General features: G+C 42.9%; 1 protein-coding gene across 1 annotated transcript in view; it reads left to right on the top strand.

Annotated features, from left to right (window-relative positions):
• Window positions 1–4,865: 4,865 nt before the first annotated feature.
• BCR (BCR activator of RhoGEF and GTPase) overlaps window positions 4,866–18,137 on the top strand; it is a 100,976-nt gene continuing 87,704 nt past the window's right edge. The window contains exon 1 of the mRNA XM_065646131.1: window positions 4,866–6,898. Within this exon, the coding sequence (XP_065502203.1) occupies window positions 5,386–6,898 (1,513 nt within the window). The 5' untranslated portion in view covers window positions 4,866–5,385. The remainder of the gene's footprint in view (window positions 6,899–18,137) is intronic.

Below are 18,137 nucleotides of genomic sequence, written 5' to 3'. Positions count from 1 at the left end.
AACAAGGAATTCATTCACTACTTCCCATTGGCAGGCAGGTGTTCAGCCATCTCCAGGAAAGCAGGGCTCCATCACACGTAATGGTGACTTGGGAACAGAAAATCCATAACTCTGGATGTCCGTCCCTTCCTCTTTCTTCCCCCCAAATATATACTGAGCATGATATGGAAGATCCCTTTGGCCAGTTGGGGTCAGCTGTCCCAGCTGTGCCCCCTCCCAGCTTCTTGTGCACCTGGCATGATGTGAGAAACTAAAAAGTCTTTGACTGCTTAGGAACAACTGAAATATTCGTGTATTTACAAGATCATTCTCTTTCTAAATCCAAAACACAGCACTGTCCCCACTACTAGGAATAAAATCGACTCCATCCTGGCCAAAATGAGGACAACATCCTTTTTATTACTTTTAGTTTCTTATGATGTAAGTTAGAACAGCTTCATAGAATATGATGAATACAGATTTAGGAACTCTGTGTCTTTTTTTTTTTTCATCAGATAATCTTCACTGTGGCAAGTGTACCAATTCTGTTGGCAAAGATGCAAATGTAGCATTTGGTGGAGAAAATGAATATGTGTGGGTATGTAAGAAGTTATTTATCCAAATGTGTAATATTTTGACCTTATGATGTTCTATGCATTTGTTCATCTTCCAAGTCTGTTTCACAAGGATGATGAATATACCCTCCACTTGTACCATGTGCTGCACCCAGTGGGCTGCATAGCCATGGTCTTCATGTTTACTGAGTCTGAGTAGAAAATATGGTTCATTCTACTGCAGCAGGTCATGTTGTCTGGGCTAGGTGCTGGGTTTCAGTGCAGACCTGTTGTTAGTGTTTACGGTTGCAAAATGACTCAGTAACAAATCTAAAAAAGGATCAGGATTCCAGGATTGGTCTTTTCCCTGAAAAAATATATCTCCTAAGTGGTTTTTTTGGTTTTTGTTGCTGAGCTCAATTATTGTACAAAATCACAGAGGTACAATCTCTTCAGCAATGTGGTCATGTTGCTTGGAAATCAACTGGGACAGTTTCTTCTAGTGATTCAGTACATTGCTTGATATCATTACTAGTTTGTATCTTCTGAAGCTCCAAAAACTTCACGTACAATTGCAATACTCTGTCAGTCATTAACTATCACTTGTCAAGGGTCTGACTCCATTTATTTTATGATTAATGCTTTGAGACTGGGGTGTTTTTTTTGGTTGGTTCATTGGTTTTGGGGGTGTTTTTTAGCCCCATCGAGACTTCTCCTGCAAAGAACTCAGTATTAATAATTGATCATCTAAAATGAATCTTGGATCATGTTGCAGATGATGAATTGCTTAGGAAAGCACGAAGGAAACTAACTTTGATGGAAAAATAAACATAAATGTGCAAGTTCTTAAATGTTTCTGTCTGGTCTATGTTTTACCTGTGCATGTTAATTCATTCTATCAGCAACTTAATTGGCTTTGAAGAAGCCTTAATATTGTAGAAAACAGTGTTGGAACAACTATATTACCTCCAAATATAAGTAGGCTAAAACATGATTTTTATACCAGTTAAAGTCCTCACAGCAATCATGGCAACAGTTGCAGTGCCAGCTTCCTTGTGGAATTTGCAGATGAGAAACTGGAGAAGTGAAATTAAGAGGGAATCTGAAGCAAAGTTAAAGAGCAATTGTAAAAATCAATTTCCCAGAAGTACTAGAACTACTAATATTATGCTGTAGAAGGTAATGTGTTAATGAGTTCCTGTTTAAATAAGTATGCATATCTCTTTGGGCAAAACAGCTGGTGATGGATCAAAAACTGTTTAAGAAATAGTCACTTGACAGGCAAAGTTCGTGTCTTGCTATAAAAGCCTTTTAATTTTTGGTGTTGTTTCAGCCTTTTGAGTGATTATTTGACACTTAGGATATTATTATTTCTGTTCTTACAGGTCATGTGATTCAGATCTTTCTGAATCCTGTTGGTTCCCAGCTCAGGCTCATCTTACTGTGGTACGACTAGAATCCATTCTTCATGCACAAATCTGTCCCCCTCTGTGTCTTTTCAGGTTTTCATCAATAGTTAGGGGTTATTGTAGGGAGTACAATATAATGCACCGGTGAGTGCTATAAACTCTCTGTATTGCATCATCTGAGCGTGCAAGTTAAAATGAAGTATTTGGCAAGTGGAAGGTGTAGCAGAATCTGCATTTGGTAGTGGAGATAGCTGATCAGGTTCTTGCATTTTTGGCCAGAAGCTTGTTCTCACAGCAAGACATTGCCATTCTCTGAATGCTAAGAAGGGGAGTTCCCATTCTTCTGGGTTCATACAAAGATTTAGAATGGATGGGACTTCTGGAGACTTACCGGCCTTGTTAAACTCTAGCACAGAGTGCAGCTTTGTGCTACAACAGTATGGTTTCTTAGTTTCAGCCACAGGTTAATGAGAAATCACGTTTTATTTGTCTTTAAAAAGACTTTGCTTACGTGCCACTGTGTTGTGTGATTTGGGGGTTTTTTTCCTCTTTTTTTTTTTTTAATTTCGGTGTGGTGGTATTTTTGTTGTTTTTCTGTGGGTTTTGTTTCGTTTTGGTTTTGTTTTGTTTTTACAAACCTCTGATTCTCTTGTGTGGACTCATGCTGAATAAACTGTTCCCAAGTGACAGCGCCGAAGTTTTTGAGCCTAAACCACATGGCTCCACTTCCCACAAGAGGGAGCTCCATGGTCACTGTAGCATTCGTTCTGGTTCAACCGAGACGGGCTTTGCAATCTCTTGTGGGCCAGCAGAGGTATGTGCTGGACTGTCTGTAGTTTAGCCCCCTCATCACAGGATTCTCAGTCTCAAATCATAGATATGTGTCTGCCACCATAGCCTTAATGAAAATTTTTATCCTATTAAAATAATATTCTGATGAATGCATAAAATATCAACAAAAAATCAGAGATCCCTTCAATTCCCACTGGAATATTTGATGTTGTAGTACCTCAATAGATAAAGAACGTGCAGTTGTTTAATAGTACTATTCACTAGAAGTTGTGCGCTCACAGAAATCCCTTGTCTGACTCGTTAGAATTCCTGCTCCTTCCAGAAAGGGCACAAGTGACAGAAAAGTGACCCTGAATAGGAAAAAACCTCTAGATATAAAAAATCAGAACTGTGAGACTTCAGTAAAGGTAATGTATGAATTCAGAATATACCCCTATATTGCAATATACATGTTATAACAATAACCATGCCAGTACAGTCCTAAACTTCATATTACTAGAACTACACTGCATGTCAGAATTCTGTCATTCAAACTGGCACCAAGGCAAACAAATAGCAAAAGTACCAATGGTGAGAAGCCAATTTATTTTATTTCTTGAAAGATTTATAGAGATATTTACTAAACATACATATTTTATTATGATTCAGATTATAATCTGTTTTCCATATAGGTCATCCAGTGCCTGTTATGTTTTAAAAGCTGAGGAAACAAGTGCAGGAAAAGAGGTTAAAGCCAGGAAACAAAAAGCAAGAGAGATGAACTATGCAAAGCTGAATGCATGATTAGCCATTTGCGATGTGTCTGAAAATACCCAAAACCATTTTGTTTGGCACAAGAAAAAGCAGGAAGAGAAAAATTGTTTAATGGATTATGAAACATTGCATATTTCAAAGGTAAGAGAGCCACTCTTGTGGACTTGTGCCTTCCATTCTTACAGGATTTTATTAATTCTTGTTGGGGCTGTATTCCACCCTCTTTTCTAGTAACACATACCAGAAAAGATGTACCTCGCTGCAGACATGAAAGAAGCACGTTTATGGAGCATGTGAGATGTACATATCTCACTTTTTCCTATCATCCAAACAGGCAAGATGGAATTTCAGGTGTATTTGTTACCACTTTTTCAGAGGTTGAATTAGTACACGAATGGGATACAGGGCTTAAGCAAGATCATGTACCACGATTTCAGAAGGAGCAATACCCAGCAGCCACACTTTTGTTTAAATCATTTGCCACCCTTCACCCAGAGCTGAGGTGTGGGGCTCAGAGTTATTGTGGCTAGGATAACATGCAGGACAAAAGCGAGACTGATGCCTGAACAAAGCAACCTTTATGGTTAATATCATAGTGATTTTGCAGTACCAGTTGCCCATCTCAGGAATCCACCTTGCCATTTATTGGCAAGGCAGGAAGGATAGAGTGAAATACAAGCCTACTGCTAAACAGCACTTGCATTAGTGAGGGAAAATGTGACCTTTGAAGGTGAACTGCATCAGTGCCTGGGGGGAGACTGTTGCTGTGAACACAAGACAGAGTAGAGAGACGTGCTGGTGTTTATACATAATATATGAGAGCGTAGATGTATGGACAAGAATCGATACCTCCCTGTGCACGCAGATGTGTGTGCGATACGTTCTTTGCCCAGGCTTAGGTATAGCCATGTCTATTTATGGTGATGTCCAGGCCTGTGGGTGCCAGCGTCAGCAGACGCAAACGTACACGAGTTTGCAAATCTCTGCCTTTGTCTCACCGGCAGCCGCCTCCGAGGGCGCAGGGCCAGGCGCCCCGAGCCCCGCGGCTCCGGCGGGCACGGCCTCCCGCCGCCGCCGGCCCCGGCTGCCCCTTTAAGAGGCCCCAGCGCCGTGTCAATCGCCGCGCCTGGTTCTTTCCCTCTCCTCCCCTTCCGCAGCGCTGCGATTCGGGCGCCGCCGCCAGAGCCGGGCCGCGATGGGCAGGCGCGGGCAGGCGCTGCCGCCGCGCCGAGGGGGCTCCGGCGGGGCCGCGGGGCGCTCGGGCAGCCGGGGGTAGCGGCGGAGGTAGCGGCGGGACTGGGCGCAGGACGCGCCGCCGCGCTGCTTCGCTGCCTTGCGCGGCGGCTCCGGAGAGCGTGTGCGCCCGGACGACTGCACAATAGCCGGGAGGAGGAGACAGGGAGAGGGGCAGGGGGAGAGGAGAGAGAGAGAGAGAAAGAGAAAGCACAACACGGGGGCTGGCGAGCGGAGGACTCCTGAGCGTGGCTGCACTGAGGACCGTGTCCGGGACGGCACCGGCAGGAGGTGGGTGGGGGCGATATTTACCTTCTCTCCCCCGCTCCGAGCCTGCTCCTTTGTCCACCCACTTTGAAGTGCTCTGAGATCGCCGGGGTGGGAGCACTGTTGTTCGCTAGCGAAATATCAGTCATGCCGGGGAGACAGTAGCGAGTGTACGGGGGGCTGGGGCCGGCAAAAGCTGCAGGAGACGGGGAGGAGAGACTGTTCCGAGGATTGCTGTTTGCCTCCCAGTTTCCCTGCATGGACCGTGAAAGAGACGCGTTGAGTTGACCCTGCCGGAGCTGTTTCTGCTTCTACATGTGAGATCCGGTTGGTTTGTTCTCTCCACCTATCTCTCTCCAGCCTCCTTCCCGTATTCTCCACTTACTCCTGTATGCAAAATGGTGGACCCTGTGGGGTTTGTGGAGGCTTGGAAAGCACAGTTTGCAGACTCTGAGCCTCCTAAAATGGAGCTGAAATCTGTGGGAGACATTGAACAGGAGCTGGAGATGTGCAAAGCATCTATCCGGAGACTGGAGATGGAGGTCAACAAGGAGAGGTTCCGCATGATTTACTTGCAGACTCTTCTGGCAAAGGAGAAAAAGAGCTATGATAGACAGAGATGGGGTTTTAAACGTGTTTCTCAATTGCCTGAAGGGGGTGCAGAGCAGCAGATCCAAGACCTGCATCATCACCAGTCTGCTGACCAAGACGAATATGAAAAAAGCAAGTCACACCACGGGGAGGAAAAGTTCAAACCCAGGATCCCCTCTCTGCGGAAGCTGTCTACCCAGAGTGATGGGTCAGACCTGTCACCTTTGGACAGCCCCCATCATGGAGAGGGAGAGCAGGACAGGTGTAAGTACTATGGTGACGAGAAACTGAAGAGAGTTGTAGAAGATACGGAGAATCGCTGTGATACAGATGGATCTCCTTCAAAACACAGATCATCTTCTACTCGCAGGCTGGTGGGATCTGCTGAGAAGGAGGGATCATTTGAACCGATTTCTAAGGAGAGAGGGAACAGCACCAGTGTGGCAGCCCTAAGGTCCAATTTTGAGAGGATTAAAAAGGTTAATTCACATTCTTCTGGAGATAACAAGGATGTCGTTGAAAAGCCCTTTTATGTGAACATGGAGTATCATCATGAGAAGGGTCTAGTAAAGGTCAATGATAAAGAAGTTTCCGATAAAATAAGCTCCCTTGGTAGCCAAGCCATGCAAATGGAACGCAAAAAGTCTTTGCACTCCCTCCCTTCTAACATGGTACCCAGCCTCAGTGAGTTCCAGAGGCCTGCTTACAGAGGAAGATCCTCAGAGAGCAGCTTTGGCTATGATGGAGAATATGAGGATGCTGAATTGAACCCCAGGTTTCTCAAAGATAACTTGATTAATGCCAACGGCAGCAACCGCTCACCTTGGCAGCCCATGGACTTTCAACCCTATCAAAGTATCTATGTTGGTGGAATGATGGAAGGAGAAGGGAAAGGACCTATTCTCCGAAATCAGGGCACAACTGAGCAGGAAAAACATCTCACGTGGCCCAGGAGATCTTATTCCCCCAGGAGTTTTGAAGATATTGGAGGAGGATATACTCCTGATTGCAGCTCTAATGAGAACCTTACCTCCAGTGAGGAAGACTTCTCTTCAGGGCAGTCCAGCCATGTCTCCCCCAGCCCCACCACTTACCGCATGTATCGGGATAAAAGCCGTTCCCCCTCCCAGAACTCTCAGCAGTCCTTTGACAGCAGCAGTCCACCCACCCCCCAGTCTCAAAAACGGCACAGGCAGCAGCAGGTCATCGTGTCTGAGGCTACTATTGTGGGTGTACGAAAAACAGGACAGATCTGGCCAAGTGATGGAGATTTGCCTTCTGGGAGATGTCACCAGGACAGTTGCTTCCATGGGGATACAGGTGTGTACTAGCTTTTTGTTTAGTCTTTTACATGTATAGAGCAGGAAACAGCATCATGGAAATGAATGGGGGAGGTTTTCTAGGTGACCCTGGGTGAGTTGCTTTAAGGTGGTAACTGTTCAATATGAGATGTCTGTGTTTATTTTGTAGTTTTCCTGGTTTAGGAAGGTCCTGCAGAAGTATACATCAGACTGCACTTTAGGAATACAGATTTGATTCCCAGAAGGGTTGATCCAGGATTCTCTTGAGAGGATCAACAGAGTCCTGTGTTAATCAGTTCTTAAAGTTTCAGTGTGAACACTGAGGTAAAAGGGCGCCAGAACTGTTCAGTAATCACCACTAGATTGTTCCCTCCCTCATATTCTTGTGCTGAGGAGTAGTTAAACTCTGCTGGTAGTAAGCCAACATGCTACAACCTGAGCATTTTGCTGGAGCTTTACCAATAATGATGCTGCTCCCACAATCTTGTTTTTTCCTGTCTGTATTAATTGGAGTGCTAGTTTCTTGTTCTGTCTCGTGTCATCCTTCAATTAGAACTGATTGGAGGTGATGATTGTACAACCCTGTTCTTGAAGCTTTCTGCTGTCAATAAATAAAGGAAGAACTTGGAATATCAGGAAGGCCTGAGGGAGAACTGTTAATTTAATTTCAGTGGAATCAAAATTTTTGTTTAGGGAGAACCTGTTCTTGTGTAACTCATTCAGGCATTCAGGTGTGTCTGGCATGGCAGTGGATTTATAGTTGGTGGAAGAGGCAAACAGTGAACTATGTTGATTCAGAAGAATGTATTGAATGTATATGGACGTCTGAATCTATTTGGCAAGGCATATAATGTAAATATTATCTTGTGCTAACACCAGTAGTCTTTTATTGCAGTAAATGAAAAACAATCAAATCCATTAATGAAAAACGAACAGTATGATTGTTTTGCTAGACTTCAGTCATTCGAGATCTGTGAATTATCTTGTGGATTTTCTTTGCCTCTTTGAATCTGTAATTTTAATAAGGGGTTAATATGTTCTTTGTCAATGTGACTGAATTGTTGAAGTAGTAGGTGAATTGTGAGGCCTGTCAGAGGTGTCACTTTCTCAGGTTGTGTGAGTTCAGTGTATTCGTTCTCAGAAGAGTAACTTTGCTGGAAGGAGATGCCTACTTTTACTTGCCCTGCTGATTATTTTTTTGCCAACAAATTTGCCAACAACTTCGGGGAGCAACAATGGAGGGAGAACTCTTCCCTGCCCTCCCGCCATCCTTACATCCCATTGTTGTTCTATTGGAAGGCTGTATGGTTGTAATGGATGTTCACTGTACATGAAACCTCAGCACCCTGTCCTTGCAGTGACTTCTTCCTGATCAGTTTGTATATGCAGACTTGTTTTCTATCTGGGACTGCTGCATCCTTGTTCGATTTTATGCATATGTTTGTTTCTTAAGGGTAGTACTTGCAATGCAGGGGAGAGGCTGGATCTTGTGCTGGTTTAAACTGAGCTGCAGCCATCTGTCTCTGCTCTTGTTTACTGATGCTCTTTAGATGACTGGGAAGCCTCCTGGCACTTGCAATTTTTGCAGAAGAAAACAAAGGGGCAAAAATAACGAAGGTTGATAAAGCTTGAGCATAAATTCAGCTTTCGGAAAGGCAATAAATAATTTTTATTTAAACTAATTTAGCTGGGATGCAGTGATTAAAAAAAAAAAAAGCTGCTGAAAAGTTGGAACAGTTACAATCCCTGAATGTGCTGGAAAGCTTTGTGTCTTGTTCCTAAGGATGGCCACACAATTGCAGTCAGGGACAGAATGTAACTGATCCACCTTCTGCTTTCCTCAGCATAGGGGGTAATATGGCAAGCTTAGCAGGAACCTTCACCAGATGGCTAATCATTACTGTCTTGCACATTAGCTGGTGGCAACTTTTTACTTAACCAAAAAGGCTTATGCCTTCAGGAGGATTGTGTTTCTGATTAACTCCTACTGAGCATCATTTTATATAAATTTTCTTTCTTTCCTGATTAGGAAGCATTTTCCTCTGAAACCAGTTGGCAGAACCTCTTTTTCATAAAACAAACAAAAGGCATGAGAGATCACTGTGTGATTAGCTGGCTGGCTACCATTCCCAACTATCATGCTCTGATGTGGACTGTTCTCTACCACCACGTGTTATGAAAGCAGTTCACAGATCCAGCCAGCTTTTCCTGCACCTGTGGTTCAGTCACTGGTTCTGCCAGGCTTCCCTGAAGTTTTGTTTGAACAGAGAGCACAAGTCTGAATCACAGCAGGTTCTGGCCAGCCTTAATGTTAATTAGCATCAAGTGGGATTTGTTCAATAGTGTTTGGCTTCTTTGTGCATTCCGATTTTTGTATGCTTGCTGGCTTTGCTTTTCATGACTCTGGCCATAACAATGCTGATTGTGGTGTGGACAGGTGCAATGTGAACTTTCTGCCATCCCAGTGCATCTTGAGCTTGGCCAGTGGACACATGCTCTTTTGCCCAAATTCTTTCTTGAGTTCACAGGCAAGTGATAATTTTCTACTTTTGTATTCCAAAAAAAGGACTAGAAGGAGGTCACCTAACTCAAGTCAATGGACTCCAAGCCAAAATTTCAATCTGGATTCTTGGAGATGGGTTATCAAAACCCTTAAATCAGACCAAGGTAGTAGGCCTACAGTTTTCTCCAAGGAGCAGAATGAGAGCTTCAGGGCTGAGATTTGGTAATAATTGTACTTTCTATTAAACATACTTAATGGACCCTGGGCAAAGATATTTATGTTAGGGTGAGTTATGCATCACTGATTTCCTGTAGTGGGAATAGAAAAAACTGTAGCCTCTACTAAGTGTGGGAATGCTGAATGTCCCTTTCTGAAACACATGGAGCATTCTCTATGTTTTTAGTGAGTTTGAGGTAGACAGAGGAAAGAGTGCTGGAATTTACCTATGCTTGTAAACTGCAAGACTCAAAATTCCTGCTATCTCAGCTGAGCAGGATGCCATTTTAAAGCACATACTTACTTATAGCTGTGGATTCTTCATTTTTTGTACGCCTTAAGTGCCTGACCAGATAGGCAGGCATCTGAATTTCCTGCTTTTAAGGTAATTCTTCATACTACTTAATTTTAAAGCCCCAAGAAAACATGCAATACATTGTCATGGAAGGACATTGTTCTGTACCAGTTTCTGTAAGAGTCTGTTCCTGAGTTACTCGTGTGTTCTGAGATCTTGGCCAAGTTTCTTAATTCTGCACTTTTTCCACCCACTATTGTATTCTGTGGATTTTACAAGATATAGTCAGAAAAGTGCTTTGCAAAGTTTCAGCAGTACAAAGACAACTCATGAGGGAACATGCCAGTGCTGTTGCTGCTGTTCAGAAACACAACTTTTCTTTGAGCAACTGAGGTGGCTTTCAGTCCACTGTGTAGTGATTCTTCTTTCTGAGGATCTGAAATGTAGGAACTTTCATAATATGCAGCTCACTTGTTAATTTTAAGGGCTGCTGGCCAGAGGTCTCACTGTCAGTGTATGTCTTACCTTGGGTCAGGAATGAGGTTTGCATTTTCTCTGACACTTGTTTAGTTCATTTTGCAATTACTTTTTAAACATGTTTTAATCCTTTGCTGTGATGATCAGTGGATTTCCTAGGAGCACAGATGACAAGATGCTGTTTAAATACCTCCCTTTGCTTTCCAGAGATTTAGTGGCTTTTGAGATTATCAAGCTGCTTGTGCTACCACTCCCCTCTTCTTAGTCTAGGGAATTGAAGAGCTCCCTCTTTTTCTCTGCTAGACTTCTCTTTCCCTCCAGCTCAGTTTAGTGGAATCTATGGAGCTTCTGCTTTATGTCCCTAATGACTATAGTGGACTCTGCAGTCCTGTTTGGTTGGTCGGTTGGTTTTTTACTTTCTTCCACAAACAGTTGCTAACCTTTACCTCAGGCCTACCATTAGTAATGGCATGCAGATACATTTTATTTTTGCTTTTCTTAGGTTCACCATAGATCATGGAGTTTCTCCCACCCCAACGTTCAGGTGGTTCTGCAATCACAAAGCACCTGCCTTTGAAATGAGAGTGTAAACCGACCCAGATAGTAGCTGCCCGATACTGGGAAGCTACAGAGTGCTGATGTCACCTGATCTTTCTGTGTGAAGCTCATTTTTGTGGTCCATGACAGAGATATTGAAGTGGGACTGGCTTTCCTGTGGAATAAGTAGAGAGAGAGCTATGACTTCTGCAAGTAATAGGTTAGGTAGAAGGCCGCTGTCATCCCTGCATAATTACCACCAATTTAAAAGTGGTCTGTCTGGCAGTAGGGATGAGCCTGCTTTGTGCAGCTGCCATCGCTGCATGAGGGCCTTTGAGGCAGGCAGTGACCTGTGGCTGGGCAGATGAAGTATAATAGCAGTGCACACTTACAGTTTGGGAGTGGTGTGGGAACTCAAGTCTAGGACTGAGCTGCAACAGAGCCATATGGATATCCATGGAGCATCCGTATTTGGATGTCCACAGACTAGAATGCTGTTCTATATGCCAAAACAATTGCACCTAGGTGATTTCAGCATGGTGATTTCACAGAGCCAGGGGCTAGAGCCCCAAAGCGTTGCTGTGAATGCCACACAAGATGCTAATGCCTTTCATTTGAACAGGAAATGTGTAGGCAAGTGGAACGACAATATTAAGTCTGTGGCTCAGTGAGCTGTTTCCATGGTCCTTGCTGACTCTGTTCAAAGTACTGAAAAAGCACTGGTTTATGTCCAAAGCAGTTGAACTGACATGTGTATGAACTGTGCATCCATTCTGCTTCACAGTTGTCAGTCTCTGTCTGAATGCTTTCAGAGGAAAAACAGAGAGAGGTGGTTGTTTTATACAAAATTCTGGTCTTGCCCTGAGAAGTGGCAGGGAGAGTTGGGAGCATCATGGGCTTACTGCCTGTTCCAGTGCACTACCTCCTCTCAGATGGAGGCTTCTTTCTAGGTGGCTGAAGGGAAGAGAAAGGAGGAGTAGCAGAAGCTGATGTCTTGGTACTTTCTTGCACTGGATTCCTTTTCTGGATTAAAAATCTTTTCAGCTGTTTTTCCCTTTCAGAACCAAAGGTGAGCAAGGGAGCGAAGAGCTCAGGATGGGGATGAGCATGGTAGAACTGTTTAGGGTTTGGAACTAATGAAGGGACTGGGCTGGTGCAGTGAAACTAATTGCTGTGTGGAGGAATAAGCAAACATGGGGAGAAGATGGGTCTGTCTTTTGATGGTATAAGCACTGACCATGGCTTATGAAGTGATTTACTTGTGCATATAGGTGATGGACTTTAAAGCAGCAAAATACATTGAGGAATGAGGTGTTTTGGTCTACTCTGTTTTCTCATCTCTGGCAAAACAGTTGCACAAGTGTGTGGTTTTAACCTTGAAGATTTTCACTGTTTAGTATAAGTGTATATGATCCTACGTACAGACTTCGGGAGGTACAAAACTGGACCGTTTTACTTTTGATTCTTGCAGTTATGCTCTCTGAGGCTAATACTGAGACAGAGAAAGCTAGGTGTCTACTAATGCATGGAATTAATTTCTGCACCACCTTTCCTAAGTGCTTCCATATGTCTAATATCTCTGGTTTGGATATTTGTGTAAAATGCTAAGGACTGTGTTCAGTCAATCATTCATTGACGGCTTGCTTTTCACTGCTGCCAGAAATTTTCACTGGGGTGTGAGCAAAGGTAGTAAAATGAGTTAGGTGGAATGGAGAGAAGGCATCCTGAGTAACCGACTTGGGCAGGGGCAATAAGGTTTAATTAGAAAATTTGCCAGACCTTCAAGTGTGGGTTAGGAAATGCTTATTTGAATACTGGGCAGCACACTATAGCTAATGATACTGACTCTTAAAGGAAGCGTTAGGGGAGAGGAGAGTGATTCGTAATCCAAGCTGGACTTCGCAGGCTTATCTGAAAGATGGGCCAGGAAAGGAGACAGGAGCCTGTGAAGGTTTGGGGCCCACTAACAGCCTGGAAACAGGTCTCTATCTTCCAGTTCTAGCACGTTTAGCAGTTCTCTCTCTAATGCCCTCCCTTTTTTCCCAAACTCTTAGGGATAAACAGTTACTGTGCAGAGGCAAGGGGGACCTGTATTTCAGCCTCAAGGAATTTTGGAGGTCAGTCCATAAAGGTTAATGAGGTGAGACTTGGCAAGCTGTCTGAGGAGAATTGTTCCATTTCAATTACCATAGGGAAGCATATTGCTGTTCATGAAAATCAGACTGTTGACTGGAGGCACAGCTTATCTGGAGCTTGCTTTCCCCCAGAGAAACCAAGACTAGCAGGTTTTTTTGACTGTCTCCTCTTTGATTTGTTCTGCGCAGTCAGATAAGCATAGAAAGAACAATAAGGACCTGATCCTGTTCTTTCCCTTGTGAAATGTCATTGACTTCAGTAATCTCTTGCTGGTACGTGTAGGAAAAGAAATGGTGTTCTGGTACAGGTTGGGTGGCAACTTTGCTGTGCAGATAGAGGGACAGACTGCAAGTGACAACAGAAATGGTGGCTTAGTTTGGGTGAACTGCATGTGAATGCAGTACTTCCAAAACAACAATTCGAGTGTCTGAAGTTACAAAGCAGGTTTTGGCCAGCTCACTGATAACACAGTGGATTACTTTCCTGATCATATCTTAAAATTACATGTGATGTGAAAGTAACCATAAACTGTAAGTAAACCTTTGCATGTTGGTCTGTCTTACTACTGAGGCAATTTTACAAATCCATAACTTCTCTAAACTTGTTTTAATTTGTAATGTGTGTTTTAAACAGTAAAACTGTCCCACGTAGGACCAGCAGGGTGTATTTCTGTCACAAAATGTGGTTGTAGTTTGCAAATCTTCCTGTTACTAAAATAACAAAAGCATGTTTCCCTTTTGTCTTCCAGCTGCCAAAATGGTATCTCCCAGACCCTTTCTTAACCAGGTTACAGCTGATGTAGTAATCAGATTATTGCAAATGTAATTGGAATCTCTGTTTCAGAGAAAGCTCTACCCAAATGTGGCAGCTGGGGCTGTTAGTTGCTTATGGTTACATGAATACATGAGGAGTATATATGTGTGAATCTACAATGATTGCCCTGTAGGAAAAGGGAATTAGTAAAGTTCAGTCTGTTGGTTTACACTACTGAATTGTTCCTGTTGGTATTGCAGGCCCTTTGCCTAGGTATTATCTTCTGTTATTTTGTTATTTGTAGTCATTTCACCAATCCTTGTTGCTTCTGGGTTTGTTGTTGTTTGTTTGTTTTTAATATATTTTGTGGAGGGGGGAAATTCTTTTCTAGGGAGAGTAAATCCACCACAACCTCCTTTTAAAAATAATATATTTTTAAAAAACGCTCTTTTGGAGCATCTGCATAGGTTAGGTCTCACTCTGAAGTATCCAGAAGCCCCAAATTACCTTCAGGTCTATGACACCAGGATTGCAACACCTGTAGCAAACTGCTGTGGATCACACAGTATTATCTGAAAGCTAAGAAGCCAGCCTTTGCAGTAGTTACCTAATAGTGAGCAACTTTTGTGTTTGGACTTGGCAGCTCTTCTGTGTTTGTGACCTGTCCTTGATGTGTGGAGAAGAGCACTGTGCAGCCTTGGCTCACTATGTCTGTTTACTTCTTAGGGACTTCAGAATATTCTACGCTCAACACTGAAATGCAGCTACTTCTCTGATGGGATGTGTGCCAGCTATTATGTTATCAGAAATTATGTACTCCCTTGGCTGCAAAGCTAGGTAACAAGTGCCTATTTTGAACCCACAATATGGGCGAGGCTGGAGCAGGCTCTAATTGTTAGAGTGGTATAAAAAAAAACCCAACTAAACACAACCAAAACCAACAAAAAACACCCCCCCCCAAAAAAAAACAAAAACAAAAACAAAACCAACCCCAATGTACACAAAAAGCAACAAAAATTTCAACGAACACCTCCGTTACCTAAAGTCACATCTGTGTGTTCTTTTAAAATGGGCCAGCAGCTTCCTAGAATAATCTCTTCTGAAGAAAAATACCTCATTCCCTGGAGCATCAAGCTTCAAACGTGTCTGAGCTGCTCAAAAGTAAATGTGATTGGTTTATTGTCACTAGGGAGGTGTGACATACAAACACAGAGAACTGTATCTGCTGCAGTCTACAATTACATAGCACAGTATGATTTTGCCCAGGAAGACAGTAATGGCCTGTCAGCCTGGCTGGGCTCAGGGCTTCCCAAAAGAGATTAGATTATGGTGCTTTGTGTGAGCCAAGGCACAGAAAAGCATGTTTCTGTGGCTGTTAGCATCCAGCTGCCTCAGTTCATAGCAGTCTTCATTTTTGCTTCCTGCTAACCTAGCTCTGTTTCTGATTTTTTTTTTTTTTAATAATGGTCAGCACTGACATTACCGCATGAAGTTTCAGAAAATAATATGCTGAGAAAGTGAGTTGATCACTGTTGGAAGAATTCTGTGTGTTCCCCCTGTTGTTGTCCTTCACGTTTTCTGCAGTTTGTCCCCTTTGTTTGAATCCTTCTAGATGTAACGTTTGAGTGTGGGAATTCCCTTCCCTGCATGTCTTGTATACGTCTTGCTTTACATTCTCCTGAGGTGGTCACTGGACCTTTCAGTCTGATAGGGATGAAATCACTGTCATCACTCTAACAAAACACAGTAATGCCTCAATCTGGCAATGTTCTATTATTGTCTTTGAGGAAATAATGGTATTTGGATGAATGGCTTTGCTAGTTGTACTGATTACTTACTTGAATTTGTGGATTAGCCAGCAGAGAACATCCTGTGTAAACTACTATTGCAGTTCTCCTATCCAAGCCTGGTAGTGGTGGATACCAAGCCCAGTGCTTAGCTGTGATTAAAGTCGCTTTTTATAGGTGGTGTGCAGCCTGCACATCAGGGACTGCAGTGAAGAGCAGCACATCTTACAGTCTGTTCCTCATTTTACTTTTCTTGTTTTCCTGTAATGAAAAGCTGATGAGTGAAATCTGAATTGCAGAGAGGAAAAAAATCTGGCAAACTGCAGCCTTGGGACATGCACCACTTCTCTAGTCTAATATAGATCATCTCATGGTATGGGGTAGTGGGGTATGAGGAAGAGAATGCTTTAGCCAAGTCCAGAGTATTGTCTCAGAGGTGCTCTTGGTTTCCTAACTTGGTTGAACAAGTACCTCTCTGCTCACATAAGCATGTCCCTCGAAGGCCTTCAAGAGCTGCTTCTACCTATGACAGAAAACTAGTACACTTAACACAAGCAATATGTTGGGGATAACAATCACCTGAAGAGTTGTTCAGGTAAACCTTTTGTTTAGTCTTTTCCCCACTAGTTCTTTCCTAAGGAACTTACCCATAGGAATGAAGTGTGCTGAGAATGATGTAACCAGTTTGGGTGCTCCATGGTCTGCTGTTGCCCTCGATCCTGGGAGACCCATGATCCCGTGATTGTAATGAGACCAAAAGGCAGATGTTGCTAACAGAACTGCATGATGAGTGTCTATATGATCAGATGGAGGGGGCTGGTGTGGGAGAAAGGGGATTCTCTGTTTAGTCCTCAAGTATCTTCAGAAGAGCCAGCGTGTGCTCCTCTCAACAGGGAGCCTGGGAAACACTTGCTGTATTACACTTAGGCAACAGTTCATTTTTTTTCCAGCACAAGGGCCTTTGGCAGACCTGACTGATGGTCCACATGTTCTTTTCTGATGATAAGGGACCAAGAAAATTCCCTGGTTTTCCTTTGGTATTTCAGGTGGAATATTGAGCTACAGACATGGCTGCCTTTGTGAATTATCTGTACTGAATGGCAGTAATGAGAGGCCGATTGCAATTTGAGATTGTTTACATGGTCTGATGCTCTTGTCATTCAGATGAGGGCTGGGTTCTGCTTCATGTGAGTGCAGGAGCTCTCATATTTTATTAATCTAGATTGGGGCATATTGAAGAAAATTATTTTCTGCTTCCTGTTCTGAAGTTTCTCTTACCTTTTGGAGGACTGTGTTAGCTGTCCATATGCATCTGCCATGTCTCCTGGATGGGTGCTATGGAAACGCTAATGCAGTTTGGAAAGCATTTTTACTTTATTTAATAATTCTTTTAGTGCCGCTCTGCCATCTTAAGAGGCAAAAAGGCAAGAGGAAGTGATAAAATAGTGTTTACGTGGAAACATCAGATAGGCTTTTCTCAGTTTGTCCAGTCCTCTGAGATAGCCAGAATTCATTTTGACAGTGTCCTATGTATGGTTTTTTAGTATGTGTGGAGAGAAAAATATGTTTGTGTTTTTTGAGTATCTGAAAGAACAGAAGAAGATGCCTTCCTTTTGTCTGCAACAAGCTGAAGTTCTGTTACACCATGGGGTGATCTTGGCTCTTTGCATGTGACTGACCCATCATGTTTGTGTTCAGCAAACATGCCCGAGCCCTGACCTTGACTACCCCAAATTTATTCAGGCTTGAGCACTGACCTATACATAATTTGTTGTGGTCTCACCGTCTGGTCAAACTAAGATGCATACTAATGTGATCTAAGTGCTGCTTTGTTTTGTACTCGATATGTAAATGTAATAAAATTCATACCAGAGATAAAGGGTTACGCATCTTTCCACAGTTAGTGCTTCTCCTCCCTTTCAGTACTTGTATGAGATCTCAGTATCTCTACTTAAAGCAAGGAAGGAGGCTTGATTATCTGTTATGTAAATGCATTCTGAATATATGCGTGCACAAGAAGAATCTTAAGAGGAAGAGTTTTTGAACTGAAATCTTTTTATTCCATATGTAGGTGTTTCAGGCTGGCTTCAACCTATGTGCAAATATGCACTGTTGCAAAGATATAAGCACCCTTATAAAGTTCCACCAGCTGTTTTTCTCATTAATGGGCATTTGCCATGTAGGACTGAGGCACATTGCAAATAGGCTTGTTTAATAGTATCTGATAGTGGGTTGTTTTGTAGTCTTCTAGCTGAATTTTGGTGAGCCCTAGTGTCCTGGAATCCAATTTGATGCATTTCTCCTGGACCACGCTTCTAGCTGGCAAATGGATTAACTTCCTCTATATGTACCTGTTTAGAAATGAGTTTATATCTATATATAACTTCTAGAGGAAAATACTGTAAAAAAAGAAAAAAACAAAACATGACTAAAAAAACCTCAATTCTCTTGCCCTCTGAATAATTAAGGGCAAAATCTGGATTGCATTTGCCTACCTATGGCTGTCACTGGTTCTGCTTATGTATTGATCTCTGTTTTTTCCGATTTTCCACTT

Source organism: Caloenas nicobarica, chromosome 16 (assembly GCF_036013445.1).
Source record: "Caloenas nicobarica isolate bCalNic1 chromosome 16, bCalNic1.hap1, whole genome shotgun sequence".
NCBI classification, from domain to species: Eukaryota; Metazoa; Chordata; class Aves; order Columbiformes; family Columbidae; genus Caloenas; species Caloenas nicobarica.
Note: the sequence above shows the minus strand (reverse complement) of the source record. Positions and strands in the feature narration are given on the sequence as shown.